The sequence below is a fragment of the Austrofundulus limnaeus genome, unplaced genomic scaffold (assembly GCF_001266775.1).
Source record: "Austrofundulus limnaeus strain Quisiro unplaced genomic scaffold, Austrofundulus_limnaeus-1.0 Scaffold15, whole genome shotgun sequence".
Taxonomy (NCBI): domain Eukaryota; kingdom Metazoa; phylum Chordata; class Actinopteri; order Cyprinodontiformes; family Rivulidae; genus Austrofundulus; species Austrofundulus limnaeus.
The window spans coordinates 1,233,265-1,247,727 of record NW_013952417.1 but is presented as its reverse complement, the minus strand read 5'-3'; the positions used below and the strand labels follow the sequence as shown (position 1 = coordinate 1,247,727).

Sequence of the window (14,463 nt, the reverse complement as noted above, 5' to 3'; positions counted from 1 at the left end):
ATTTAATGTTATTTTGAACGTGCAGTGTGTCGGATTCCGTTGCTTTATTGTTAATTTTTTTGTTGTTGTCGCGTCCATGTGGGCGTGTCTGTCTGTTAGCAAAATATCTCTCTCTCAAAAAGTAAAAAGTGATGTAGCTGACATAACCTTTTTGGTGTAAAATGGTTGCCACAGTCAGACCTTGAAAAACACAACATGAGACAGTTTCCCAGTATTGTGCTCAAACCTGAGACTGGTCCCCAACACATAACCTGGTTTTCTGCATGAGACCACACAGAGCTTTGTTTCCAATTTGAACTTTTATCAACAACTGTCAAATTTGTTTGTCTGTTAGCAAAATATCTCTCTATTTTATTCTGTGAAGAACATGGAACCGGTCAACTGGTGCAGTCTGATTGTCAATGGGTTCTCTGGTTAATGGACCTAAAAAAACACATCATAATTCAGGCAGTTTTACAGATATTGTGTTAAAATCCGGTGAGGTAAAAGAATCATTTACAAAACAGAATACTCAGCTTCAACATTTGAATTAAACCCTGTTTATTAGCAAAATAGACAAACAAGAATGAGACTCCCAGAAAATGGATGTCCATTTCCTCCACATTAAGTCAACAGTTCAGTGTGAATTATCAGCTGAGTCATCCCCAACACAACATCTACAATAACATAAATTTGCATAAAGTTTTGACTCCAAAAGCTTCTCCAGTTAAGATTTCTAAAACCACAGTGGTGATATATATACATGCCAGGCCTGTGTGTTCATATCACATGAGCCATTTGTGAAATCCAAGCCTCTGGATCTGTTCAAGTTGGCCCAACCCCTGCTGTCAGTCCTTGTTTCCATCCTCCAAAGGTCAGTGCGCATCAGCCCGTAGCTGTGAAGATGGGACCACCCTCTGCCCCCCCCCCCCCCCCTCCCCACACGTCCTTTCTATTTCAGAGCCACCACCAGAATCCTTCCGACATGAAAAGATAAAACAGAACAAGCCTGGAAAATAACAACAGGCCTTTTTTCCCTCTTTGTTTTTTGTTTATTTTAGCTTTCAGCAGTTAATCTTTTTGATAACACACACACACACACACACACACACACACACACACACACACATACACACACACACACACACACACACGCCCTCTCACACATACACCCGGCCAGGCTTGTGGGGCTAAATGCTAGCGTGTCAGCTGGCCTGTCAAACCANGTGTGTGTGTGTGTGTGTGTGTGTGTGTGTGTGTGTGTGTGTGTGTGTGTGGGTAGAAGACGATTTGTCGGCTAGAGCACTCATGCTTTTATGAATCTCTGCAACACATTCAACCTACTTTAGCCTCTCAAAGAGTTTTGAGCAGGTCAGGCGCACATCTATCGTTTAAAACTAAAGTAAAAACTTCAAAATCATTCTTTTGGAAACACAATTTTATGGGGCACAAAGTGCAAAACAAAATGTTAAAAAAAATTTCACCAACATACCTGTCATTATTTAGCACACATTTTGAGTTTTAAAAAAATTCCACTAACATTTTATTGTTATTTAGCTCACTGCTCTCCGTACATTTAGTTAATTTTTGCTAAATGTTAAATTTGAATGTTGTAAAATATATTTACATAATAAATCCTATTTATAATCCTATATATCCTAAATCTAAATGTTTAAATCTAAATGTAAAAGCTAAACCTTAAATATTGAAGTTAAACGTTAAAGTTCACATTCAGGTATTTTGGAATGGAACGCAGCCTTTGCTGTTGGTGCTTGGCTTATAGTATGATGTCATCATCCTGAGACAATAGCAACCGCTAGCGCGCCAATGCAGCTAAAGCTTCTCCACAAGACATCAAACTTGCAGTTATGGCTGGTGTTTGAGCTGCACTTCAAACACTTAGATTTAGGATTTAACATTTAAATATAATTTTTAACATTTAGATTTAATGTTTAGTAAAAATCAGTAAATGTAAGAACAGTGAGCTAAATAATGAAAAATATGAAACTTTTTAACATTTCATTTTACATTTGGCGCTCCATACTACGTATAGTCTTCTCTTTTTCTTTCTTTTGATATGCTAATAAAATGCCCTGTTTCCAACTTTGATTTTCTATATTCTGAGGCTGAAAAGAGGTTGTTATCTCTTTCAAACATCCCCTCTCTGGTTTTCATTCACACATCTACACATTCATTCACATTCACATCGCCAGAGTGACAGGGCTGACAGATAACCATCAGGGCTTTGTGTGCTCTAATTAAACTACTCCGTGATTTTAGAATTTCAATATGAATGTGTGCTGGCTGGCTCCTATCAGAGGCTTTTTAATTAGTCCAGTCAGCATCAGCTCCTTGTTAAGCTCTGTGTAGAGTTATAAAGGCTAATGCAAACAATGAAAACTATTAGGTGAGTGTGTCTGTGTGACAATGTGTAAAATGATGCAGGTTGTTCAAGAACAAATTTGATTGGCAGGTTCACCTATGAGATTGCTCCAGTGTTCGTGCTGATGGAGCAGCTGACTCTGAAGAAGATGAGAGAGATGATTGGCTGGCCAGGTGGAGAAGGAGACGGACTCTTTTCACCAGGTCATTTTAGAAAGAACATCAATTAGTCCTCACCATAAACAGAACGCTGGACTTATTTTTTTAAGTTGGTGAAAGGGATTTTTTTGTGCTGAAGTGTCTGTTCTTGTTTGATAGGGGGTGCTATCTCCAACATGTACAGCGTAATGATCGCTCGCTACAAGTACTTCCCTGAAGTCAAGACCAAGGGCATGTCTGTTGCTCCCCGCCTCATCCTGTTCACATCTGAATACGTACGTGACCCGACACACACACACACACACACACACACACACACACACACACACACACACACACACACACACACATTCCAGTTATCTGGAGTCAGAGGATAATATCCACGGGCGATATGGATTCTGTGATAAAGAATATATCAAACAGAAAGTTATTGAGCTGTTTGTCTCAATATAAATCAGCTAAAACACTCAGGAACTCTGGTGTTTTCTGTCCTCTCCTCTCTTAGAGGGTCTCAGGATCAAATTATATTTTAATTAAACAGACTCCGTTCCTTCAAGGCTTTTAGAGTTTATCTTATTGAGAAAAAGACAGAGCTGCTTCAGTCAAGCCTTGAAAAGGTTTCGCTCAAACTTGTGGACAAGATGGAACAGAGCTTATCTGACTCACATTTTAGCTCATTATGTCAACTTCATTATATTTATTGGCTAATATTGATTATCTCTGGCAGCCGTTTTTAAATGGATCAACTCCAAAAGTTAATCAAATACTGCCTGTCCAAGAATATAGGCCTGCTGTCTTGAAGTTTCAATAAATTCTGTCTTGTGGTTCCTAAAATATTTTACTAACATAGTTTAGACCAAAAAAATAATACAAGCAAATGTTTAAACAAAGTTTTAGGGCCCAGACTTAGTGTTGGGATCAATCCGGTCTAAAGTAAATAAAAAAAATAACATTATGAGACAATATTTAAGAAACTGACAGGCCACATATGTGTGTTTTATAAATGTCAGTTGTCTCTGCTGCTGTCCTTCTTGATGTGTGTTTACTGTAAAATGAAATCAGTGAGAGTGGTCTCTCCAATAATTATTTCAAGAAAGTTTATTTTAAAATCCGTCCAGTGGTTCGTGGGATATTTTTCTATAAAAGACGAGAGCAAAAAAATAAAATAAAATAAAATAAATAAATAAATAAATAAATAAATAAATAAATAAATAAATAAATAAATAAATAAATAAATAAATACATGTAGATCAGAAGGGAGATGGTGGAGCCTTAATTGTTCTGTCACATTGACACCTATAATAAAGAGATGAGTTTATGATCAGGCCCGCTGCAGACAGCTGCTCCATCACGCGCGCAGTGCGCGCGGGATGACCGCGGGCCGTGTGACGTCACAGGCGGGCACTCCGGTGCTGGCGCGTGCCATTGTCCTGTTTGATTTTCCCACAGATCAGTTAACAACCCCTGATCAGACGTTTCAGACCAGCAGAGGCCCGTGGTGCTGTTAAAAAAAACCTCAGGATATTTAATTCATCATCATTCTGTTTGTGGCGAGGATCATCTTTTTTATTTTATTTTATTTATTTTATTCAGTGTTTTTCTTTACTTGTGTTGGAGTGATGGAGGTGTTTGGGGATAACTCGCTGTGTGACACCTTAGGGTTCCTGCAGAAGAACAACAGCCTGGAGGAGAGAGGGAGGCTCGCGGCCCAGAAGAACCTGCTCGCGTGCGACAACGGTGAGGGCAGGGACGCGCGCTTCCGCCGCACGGAGACCGACTTCTCCAACCTGTTCGCCCGAGGTGAGGCAGGCCGCCGGGCTGTTAACACAAAGCTCCTTCCTCCTAGAACCTAATCATCATTTCAGATTAAACAAAATGATCGTCTGGATAATTAAAAAGCCATCTTTATTTTCACATCTCTTGGTCAGTTGTCACCATAAAAGTTGTTATAGCCTTCATTAAACAGGCTCTTGTATCAATTAGTGCTGCATTGACTTTTCACCTTGTAAATCCCATATATAGGTTAGGTAATTCATGTCATGCAGTTTTGGAAATAATTATTATTTTTTTATTATTATTTTATTGTCAGTTGTAGGAGAAGCACATTGAACATCACCATTGAAGATACATTTTTATAAAGCTTGTTTCGTTGAAAATAATATAGGCCTGTTGTATCATAACGCACATATCTTGACATTATAATTGTTTTATTGCATATTTTAGCAAGAGGCACAACCTGAAAGTTGAAAATCTTAGCCACAACTAACTGCTAGGCTATAGAGATAGGAGAAAGAAAAGTAATTCAGTGGAACAAATTGGGGAAAAAATAAACTTATATTCATTTGTAAAGAATTGAAGCAATGACTTCATTCATTTTGTTTTTATTTGTTAATTTTTTTTCATTAATTGTAGATTATTGAGATACATTGTTTATTTTTGGTTTGGAAACATCCCATGTTGCTATTTAAGCTGAGCTTTAGTTTTTTTTTCTGCACAGGTGAGCTGTTTGACAGGATTAGCTTAAATAAGTTGAAATGGTCAGAAAATAAATTTAAAATCAACATTTTAAAATGTTGATTTCAGATTTGAAACGTGTAAATAAACAGCTCGTATCTGAATCAACAGCAGGTTTAATTTCTGCTATCCCCTCCTTTTTTTTTTTTTAGACCTCCTGCCGGCTAAAAATGGCGAGGAGCCCACCCTCCAGTTTCTGCTGGAGGTTGTCGACATTCTCACAAACTACATCAAGAAGACTTTCGATCGCTCCACCAAGGTGCTGGACTTCCACCACCCTCACCAGCTGCTGGAGGGGATGGAGGGCTTTAATCTGGAGCTGTCGGACCAGCCCGAGTCCCTGGAGCAGATCCTGGTGGACTGCAGGGACACGCTCAAATACGGAGTCCGGACAGGTGAGGACTCAGAACACAAAGACTGGCAGGATTTAAAAACATGACTGTGATTTATTATAACACAGACATAATACTCTAAAAAGCCAAGAAATAACAGATATTTACATTTTAATATTTATCATTTTAACTAAAATATAGACTTTAAAATTAACGAGTTTCTTTCATCTTTATAGTTATTCACATTTGAATGCAGCAATTCAACCGTATAAAGGTTTTATGACAGGACGCAGCTCTCCAAGATGACTGCCTTATTTATTTTCCCTCCTGTTAAATCAGATGGACCCCCCTCCCCATCTCCCCTGCCTCCCCCTCCCTCACCCACCCCATAGGACTTATTAAACCAAGTGTGGCCTGAGGGGGGTTTTAACAGGAGCTGTTCCAAGCTGTTAAAACAACAAAGCTCAAACTGTCCTGTGGGTTTTTACAGATAACACAGTAGCTCTGCTGCGTGTTCAGCTCAAATCTATTCAGGCCTAATTTCCATTTTCAGACATTCTGAGGATAAAACTTCATTCTGTGCAAGGCAACGACGTGGAGCTGTCCGCTTTTCTGAAGGAGAACGCTTCCTCTTTGTTTCTTCTCCCCTGTTAGTCTCTGCCAGTTTATTCAGCAAAACCACGTTAATTATTTTGTTGCTACAGTGATAATGTGGAGGATACAGATGAGAATATAACATTCACAGGCACTTGTATGCAAGACTGGCTCCAGGTGGGTGTCTAAATGGCTGTCATTGCTGTCTTTATGATAAATCAAACCAGATCCTCTGTATCACGACTGACCAGGGGAATAAAAAGTGAAATCTGGTCTTTTTTACACTGAATAAGTACGTAGGTCAGATATAATCTCCAAGCCACTGCGATCATTATATAATTATTTTTTTATCCCCTCTGTTGTTTACTATAAATCACCACATTCAGTGTTTCTGTTTGTGTTCAGGTCACCCACGGTTCTTCAACCAGTTGTCTTCAGGTTTGGACATCATTGGTCTGGCAGGGGAGTGGTTGACTTCCACAGCCAACACCAACATGTAAGTCACGCAGTCATCAGGTGTCTTTAACCATGTTTTATCAGAACATGTTTATGGTCAATACGTCACGTAGGGACAACTGAGATTTTCCATTAAAAGACCACTGGAAATTGCCCGCAGTTGTTATCGTTTTGCAGCGTGCCGGAAGTGTTTATGTTGCTTGCCTGAATTCCCTTCACCACCGGTTGCAGCAGTCGGGTCGGTTATATAAAGAACTGTGTTTGTCCTGAACACTGTGTATCGACAGATGCAGGGCTGCCACTGTGCTGTGGTGTACATCGGAGACTGCCCGGCCCCAGAGCCCCAGGGGTGGTTAGATTGCATATTGATTCCTGGTCAAACTTACATGGTGGCCTAGTCTGATAGAGGATATCAACCACATTTGCTTCACACACTCCAAACACACAGACTTTGTACACGTAAACCCAAATTTTGGAGTGATTGTTGCAGCAAACTCAAGTCAAATCAGAGTATTTTTTTTTTTGCAAATGTCAATAAACTGAAGATACACACTCACAAACATGAAGAAATATATTGTTACTGGGGGTAAAAGAGTCGAATATTTATTTATTTTAAATGTGTTAACTTTCAAAAATTATTGATATTTGTTTGTATTTCTATTCTGTCCTCATTATTTTTCTGCCAATTATTCACAAGTTGATTAATACATGAAATCATTCAATTTATGAAATAAAAAGTTACACCCATAAAACTTTCCGTAAGGCAACAGTAATCAGGCAAAAGTTGCACAAAAAGCAATTAATTTACTTTTATATAAAAACTGAAATGCATATTGTCATATGGCAGAAGGCAAATCTCTCAAACGCTCTTTGTGCTGAAATAATATCTGATCACAAATGACAGGTCAAATAAATATGTTGCTTTTTATATAAAGGATGCAAATTAAGGAGAGCATCAATTGGCAAGAGTTATTATTAGATGTAGGACAAGTTATTAACACAAGCGTCAAACAAATCCAAGATTATCATTGTACTAACTGTTGTCAAGTTGAATGATTATAAAATAAAAAGCTTGAACTTGAAAAACCTGTTGTCAACAACCTGCAGCAGCACCAGAGCTGAACAAAATGTAACAGGAGTGAGCGTGAGCAACAAAAGAGAAGATTTTTAAGCGTCCAGACGTTCCGTTTGTCTTAGTCCCCAAACATTAGGACAGGAAACTGCCCCCTACTTAGATAACTTTCCTATCTCATCTCTTGGTTGGAAGAATGCCCCAAGAGACAGAGCCATTGACTTCCCACAGTCAAACACTCTTCCGTAATGACACTCACACACCAGCCCTGGCTGTCCCAGATACAGCAGCGAGGCTTTCCAGCCCATTGACTGCAGGCTCATTGTGAGCTGGTCTTAGCAGATAGGCCAGCTGGGCCCCACACTGACACACAATGTCCTTGGGCTGCACAGAAAACCCAGTTTCACAGAGAAACTGGCCGCGGCAGCTCCCTGCAGAGGGCTGATTCTGGTTCTTTTGTCCCCGTGGACACAAACGGACTCGTCTGAGGGGTTCAAAGCAGAGTGTGGTTTATGGGTCAGAGGGCCACACACACACACACATGTGCACAATCAAACACACTCTCACGCGCATTGTGTGCCCTTGATGATGATAATAAGGGCATTTAGGGGCTGTCTCTGGAGAGAGGCAGGTGAGTGAGGGGTAATTTTCACTCTGAAAAGACCAATGATTGGCTCTGATTGTGATAATGATCACCATTATTGCCATTACAGCATGAAATGACTCAGAGCGAAGGAGAATTTTAAAAAGCTGTCCTGGGTTTGTCCTCTTTTTTTCTGCATCAGTTTTCAGTGAAAATAAAAGTGAGACATCTCGCATATCTAATATATTTGTTTTCCTTTCATTAAAATATTAGCAGCATGTTAAAGGCAATTATGTTTACAAAAAATAGACATAAAACATTCTGAAAATGGAGACATTTGCTGTTATAGATCAAAGTTAAAACCCCTCAGTCTTAAAGTGGCTTCACATTGACTGGGAGGTAATTTTGTAATTAAATCAAGACAAAGGTCATCCCTCAATACGACTAGTTTGATTAATTAATGACTTTGATTTTTCAGCCTCCCTTTGCTAAGATTTCAACCCATTTCTGTTTTCACTTATATCTTATATATATGATTTTTATTATTTTTTTTGTACCGTTTTCTGTGCACACTCCCCCTCATGTCACATATTCCTTCAGTTCATTGTTTCCCTACTCATCCCCCACCCTTAGAGGCTTTCTCCCCACACTACACACTGCTGCAGTGCTTGTTTAGGTATTTACTTGTTTACAGAAGACATACGGGAAACAAGAACATCCTTTTGTTGCGCTGGTTCTATGGTTTCAGCGTTGTAAGAATAGAAATGTTGTGTAACTGGCCTCTTTAGAGTCAGAGTAAGCAGGAATCTATCCTGAGGGTGGGGTTGTGTGTGTTTGCGCGAGTGGGTATTCCCTACTATGTGGGAACCATTTTTGGCATACAAACCTTCTTGTGGGGACCAACTGGTATTATAGGGACCTAAGCCTTGTCCTCATGAGGAGAAATACTGTTGTTGGGTTGGGGTTAGGTTTAGGACTAAGGTGTGAATTGAGTTTAGGTTAGGTTTAGAGTCAGGATTAAGCTGTAGAAATTAATGGAAGTCAGTGTAATGTCCCCATAACACTGTGCCAGTGTGTGTGTGTGTGTGTGTGTGTGTGTGTGTGTGTGTGTGTGTGTGTGTGTGTGTGTGTGTGTGTGTGTGTGNGTGTGTGTGTGTGTGTGTGTGTGTGTGTGTGTGTGTGTGTGTGTGTGTGTGGGTAGAAGACGATTTGTCGGCTAGAGCACTCATGCTTTTATGAATCTCTGCAACACATTCAACCTACTTTAGCCTCTCAAAGAGTTTTGAGCAGGTCAGGCGCACATCTATCGTTTAAAACTAAAGTAAAAACTTCAAAATCATTCTTTTGGAAACACAATTTTATGGGGCACAAAGTGCAAAACAAAATGTTAAAAAAAATTTCACCAACATACCTGTCATTATTTAGCACACATTTTGAGTTTTAAAAAAATTCCACTAACATTTTATTGTTATTTAGCTCACTGCTCTCCGTACATTTAGTTAATTTTTGCTAAATGTTAAATTTGAATGTTGTAAAATATATTTACATAATAAATCCTATTTATAATCCTATATATCCTAAATCTAAATGTTTAAATCTAAATGTAAAAGCTAAACCTTAAATATTGAAGTTAAACGTTAAAGTTCACATTCAGGTATTTTGGAATGGAACGCAGCCTTTGCTGTTGGTGCTTGGCTTATAGTATGATGTCATCATCCTGAGACAATAGCAACCGCTAGCGCGCCAATGCAGCTAAAGCTTCTCCACAAGACATCAAACTTGCAGTTATGGCTGGTGTTTGAGCTGCACTTCAAACACTTAGATTTAGGATTTAACATTTAAATATAATTTTTAACATTTAGATTTAATGTTTAGTAAAAATCAGTAAATGTAAGAACAGTGAGCTAAATAATGAAAAATATGAAACTTTTTAACATTTCATTTTACATTTGGCGCTCCATACTACGTATAGTCTTCTCTTTTTCTTTCTTTTGATATGCTAATAAAATGCCCTGTTTCCAACTTTGATTTTCTATATTCTGAGGCTGAAAAGAGGTTGTTATCTCTTTCAAACATCCCCTCTCTGGTTTTCATTCACACATCTACACATTCATTCACATTCACATCGCCAGAGTGACAGGGCTGACAGATAACCATCAGGGCTTTGTGTGCTCTAATTAAACTACTCCGTGATTTTAGAATTTCAATATGAATGTGTGCTGGCTGGCTCCTATCAGAGGCTTTTTAATTAGTCCAGTCAGCATCAGCTCCTTGTTAAGCTCTGTGTAGAGTTATAAAGGCTAATGCAAACAATGAAAACTATTAGGTGAGTGTGTCTGTGTGACAATGTGTAAAATGATGCAGGTTGTTCAAGAACAAATTTGATTGGCAGGTTCACCTATGAGATTGCTCCAGTGTTCGTGCTGATGGAGCAGCTGACTCTGAAGAAGATGAGAGAGATGATTGGCTGGCCAGGTGGAGAAGGAGACGGACTCTTTTCACCAGGTCATTTTAGAAAGAACATCAATTAGTCCTCACCATAAACAGAACGCTGGACTTATTTTTTTAAGTTGGTGAAAGGGATTTTTTTGTGCTGAAGTGTCTGTTCTTGTTTGATAGGGGGTGCTATCTCCAACATGTACAGCGTAATGATCGCTCGCTACAAGTACTTCCCTGAAGTCAAGACCAAGGGCATGTCTGTTGCTCCCCGCCTCATCCTGTTCACATCTGAATACGTACGTGACCCGACACACACACACACACACACACAGGACCATCACTTAACATGTCTGACAGAAACACACCTGACAACACGGACAAAAATGTGAGATGTATAGTGCTGATACACAACCTTTGCAATATTTGTACACACACACGTAACGCATAACACCTAACAGGAACTTTGTATTTTGCTAAAAACTGATAAATCAAAAGTCTTCTTATAATAATTCTTATTTTTATGCCAGTGTTTTTGAGTTGCACAACTGACACATATAAAGCAAGCTTTTGAAAATGAATTTAGCTCATAGAATGGTCAACCTTTCAGAAAGCAGCTGTTCTGTGGTGGAATAAAGGTTTGTTCACTGTGTCCCTGCAGAGCCACTACTCCATTAAAAAGGCTGGAGCTGCTCTCGGCTTCGGGACTGAGAACGTGGTCCTGCTGAGCACAGATGAAAGGTTTGCAGTGGATTGGCTGACTAACTATTGAGCTGTAGTCAACGTAACAAAGGAAATGTAAAAATACAAAATATAAAATATGATAATTGGTTGTTTTGCTTGTTTTCAGAGGGAGAGTCATACCTGCAGATCTAGAGGCTAAAATCATTGATGTGAAACAGAAGGTTGGTGTGTTTTTGTTGGTTTTTTTGTATGACAGACACGTCTACCATTAGTCATGTGTGTGATTCTGCAGGGTTACGTGCCGCTGTTTGTGAACGCCACAGCTGGTTCCACAGTGTACGGTGCATTTGATCCTATCAATGAGATCGCTGACATCTGTGAGAAGTACAACTTGTGGCTCCATGTTGATGTGAGTAGCTGACCCTGAGTCAGTCTCTGTTGTGTTGGAGTAGTCTCGTCTGTATTGTGTGTTTTCACGGCACTCCTTTGTCCCCTCAGGGTGCCTGGGGTGGTGGACTGCTGATGTCTAGAAAGCACCGCCATAAGCTCAGTGGAGTTGAGCGGTAAGAGGGCATCGAAACTTGAGACGTTGTCCTTTACGTGACTACATCGACTCATGAACATTTGGATTAAACTTTGCAGGGCCAACTCTGTCACATGGAACCCTCACAAGATGATGGGAGTCCCCTTGCAGTGTTCAGCAATCCTGGTCAGAGAAAAGGTAAAAACCAACACACATCCTAAAAATAACCTCCTATTGTCCAACCATTACATTTGAGATGTATATGGTTAGGCTGCATTTTCTTTATTTGCAGCGTTGTATAAAGTATCACAAAGTGATACTTCAGTAAAAGTACAAGTATCTTACCAAAACATTACTTTGGTAAAAGTTAAAGTCTCCTTTAGGAATATTACTTGAGTAAAAGTACAAGTATCTTATAAAACTTACTTTGGTAAAAGTTAAAGTCTCCTTTAGGAATATTACTTGAGTAAAAGTTTTAAAGTATCTGATATGTTTTGTACTTAAGTATTAAAAGTAAAAGTATTGATTTAAAATGAGCAGTTAGATTTTCTGTAATGACATTTATTAGGAGGTGACCTCCCCAAAAAATGCAAAAATGACTATATCGTCTTAAGATAATTAATCAGTGTGCATTGCCAACGCAATGCACACTATTGTGATTCGTTTCCCATCCAAGTCATCTCAACTTTGGCACGCTTCTCCTCCTGCATACTTTGTTCTAGAGCTGCCATTGTAATTTATATCTGTAAATCTCCTGTGCTAAATGATGGCTATGCCTTTTGGTGCCTGTAAAATGTATAGTTTTTGCAATATTAATGTTTAATAAGTTATAATGGCAGTCAAAGGAGCCTTGTATTGGTCCAATACTGCCCCCTGCTGCATCTACACAATATGGTTCTGCACCACAGTTTAATAATATTTAAACTCAGTAGTTCAGTGATTACAATATTAATGTGATTGTATTTTGATGTTTTACTGTAATATTGTGTTAATATTGTCCTATTGTTGTAAATTGCAGTTTAGTGTCAAAGATTGCATTGACAATGTGGCCTCTTTCTGCACACATACAAACCAACTCCTGGCAATCCCCTCTGCCACAGCTCCAATGGTCTAATGATTAATGCCATAGGCTTTCATGTGGGAGATCAGGGTTCAAAACCCAGCCACAGTAACTTTAACAGAAAATCTCTACACACTTTGTATGGTCACAGAATAATCCTCATTACAAACACTTGCTGACTTGACAAGCACAAGCTGGTAAAGAAATCACATTTGAACTTGCTCACAGGTCATTCTGCAAGTCCACTGCTGCAGGCAAATGAATGCTACGTGGCAATGCACACTTGTTTTTACATCGTAAAAACCCATGTCTAGTTTATGTTAAATTTAGGTTGCACTTGTTCAGCTGTTTCAGTTTATATACATACGTATATCAAGGCTGCCCAAACATTTTCCCCAAAATTAAAATCTCTCTGAGGGCTGCGGCCAAATGTAATAATATAATTCATGAAATACAAATACTTCTTAAGTACAGTCCTTTTATTTTAATGATTATGTCCTGCTGGAGTGTGACATGATTTGTTTGTGTACATTTTGTATATTTTTACTTCTCATTCAACCACAATTAAATTCACTCTATAGGAGGCACAATTTATATGGATAGTGTTTATTTTTTACAATAACAAGCTGGAATAAAAACAAGTAAAAAAAGTAATGACTTTCTACTTCTTGCCTTTTTTAAAAATATAAGGAGTAAAAAGTACAGATAACTGTGTGAAAATGTAAAAAGTAGAAGTAAAAATTAGGCTGAAAAATATTTAGTCAAATAAAGTACAGATACCCAAAAAATTCTACTTAAGTACACTAACAAAGTATTTGTACTTAGTTACTTTCCAACTCTGTTTCTTTGTTAGTTAGATAGTTAAACGCTGGAAGTGAGATTCTGTGGAAAAAAATTGGAAACAAATAATATCTTACTTGTTGTATTTCTGTCCAACAGCCTCTGTTTGAAGACATGGTGTTTATGTTAGACAGGACTGATGAGTTAATGGCTCGAAAGCAGCTGAGACCCAAGTGATACTGTTATGAAACTACCTCAATCTCCACGATTTCATATTAGCTTTTGATATTCTGATGATTGGAGCTGTTTTTAGACAGCAACATCTGCTATGGAAATGGGCTTGAGCAAACCATGATGAGATAATGGCTAACGGTTATTTGGCAGAAATACTCTGATTGTATCAACCTCAAGGAAACAAACTAAAAGCTGCTGAGAAACCGTGGCAGCCTTATCCTCTTTGTGTGGTGCACAGATAAAAGAATTTACAATTATCCAAAAATGTGTTCTTGCTCAACATAGCATGCTCAGACTTATAATATTTTACAAAGAAGATAATTACAGTGATCTGGCATGATGCTTTTAGCATCAAATTTGTCAACCATTCACCCACCCTGACACATCATCATTACAGGTATTTTAATACGCAAGACAAGGCAAATTTATTTGTATAGCACATTTCACACCAGAAGGCAACTCAAGGTGCTTTACAGAATAAAAGCAAGTTAATATGTAGGAACACACATCAAGATACAACATCAAAACGTAAAAAGTTAGAAGAACAATTAATTTGAAGCAATAGCATATAAGAATGTATTTAATTTGGATTTAAATAAAATCAGATCAGACTCAATCTGAGGTTCTCAGATATTGAGCTAATAAATCACTGCCACAATCCAATAAATACATACT

At 38.5% G+C, this 14,463-nt stretch overlaps 1 protein-coding gene across 1 annotated transcript in view; it reads left to right on the top strand.

Annotated features, from left to right (window-relative positions):
• Positions 1-14,463, top strand: part of LOC106513813 (glutamate decarboxylase 1) — a gene marked incomplete in the record, with an annotated part of 22,662 nt that overhangs the window by 3,628 nt on the left and 4,571 nt on the right. The window contains 10 exon segments of the mRNA XM_014002814.1: positions 4,180-4,320; positions 5,187-5,429; positions 6,366-6,456; positions 10,464-10,576; positions 10,691-10,806; positions 11,169-11,248; positions 11,358-11,412; positions 11,484-11,600; positions 11,690-11,754; positions 11,834-11,912. Coding sequence (XP_013858268.1) covers positions 4,180-4,320; positions 5,187-5,429; positions 6,366-6,456; positions 10,464-10,576; positions 10,691-10,806; positions 11,169-11,248; positions 11,358-11,412; positions 11,484-11,600; positions 11,690-11,754; positions 11,834-11,912 — 1,100 coding nt within the window.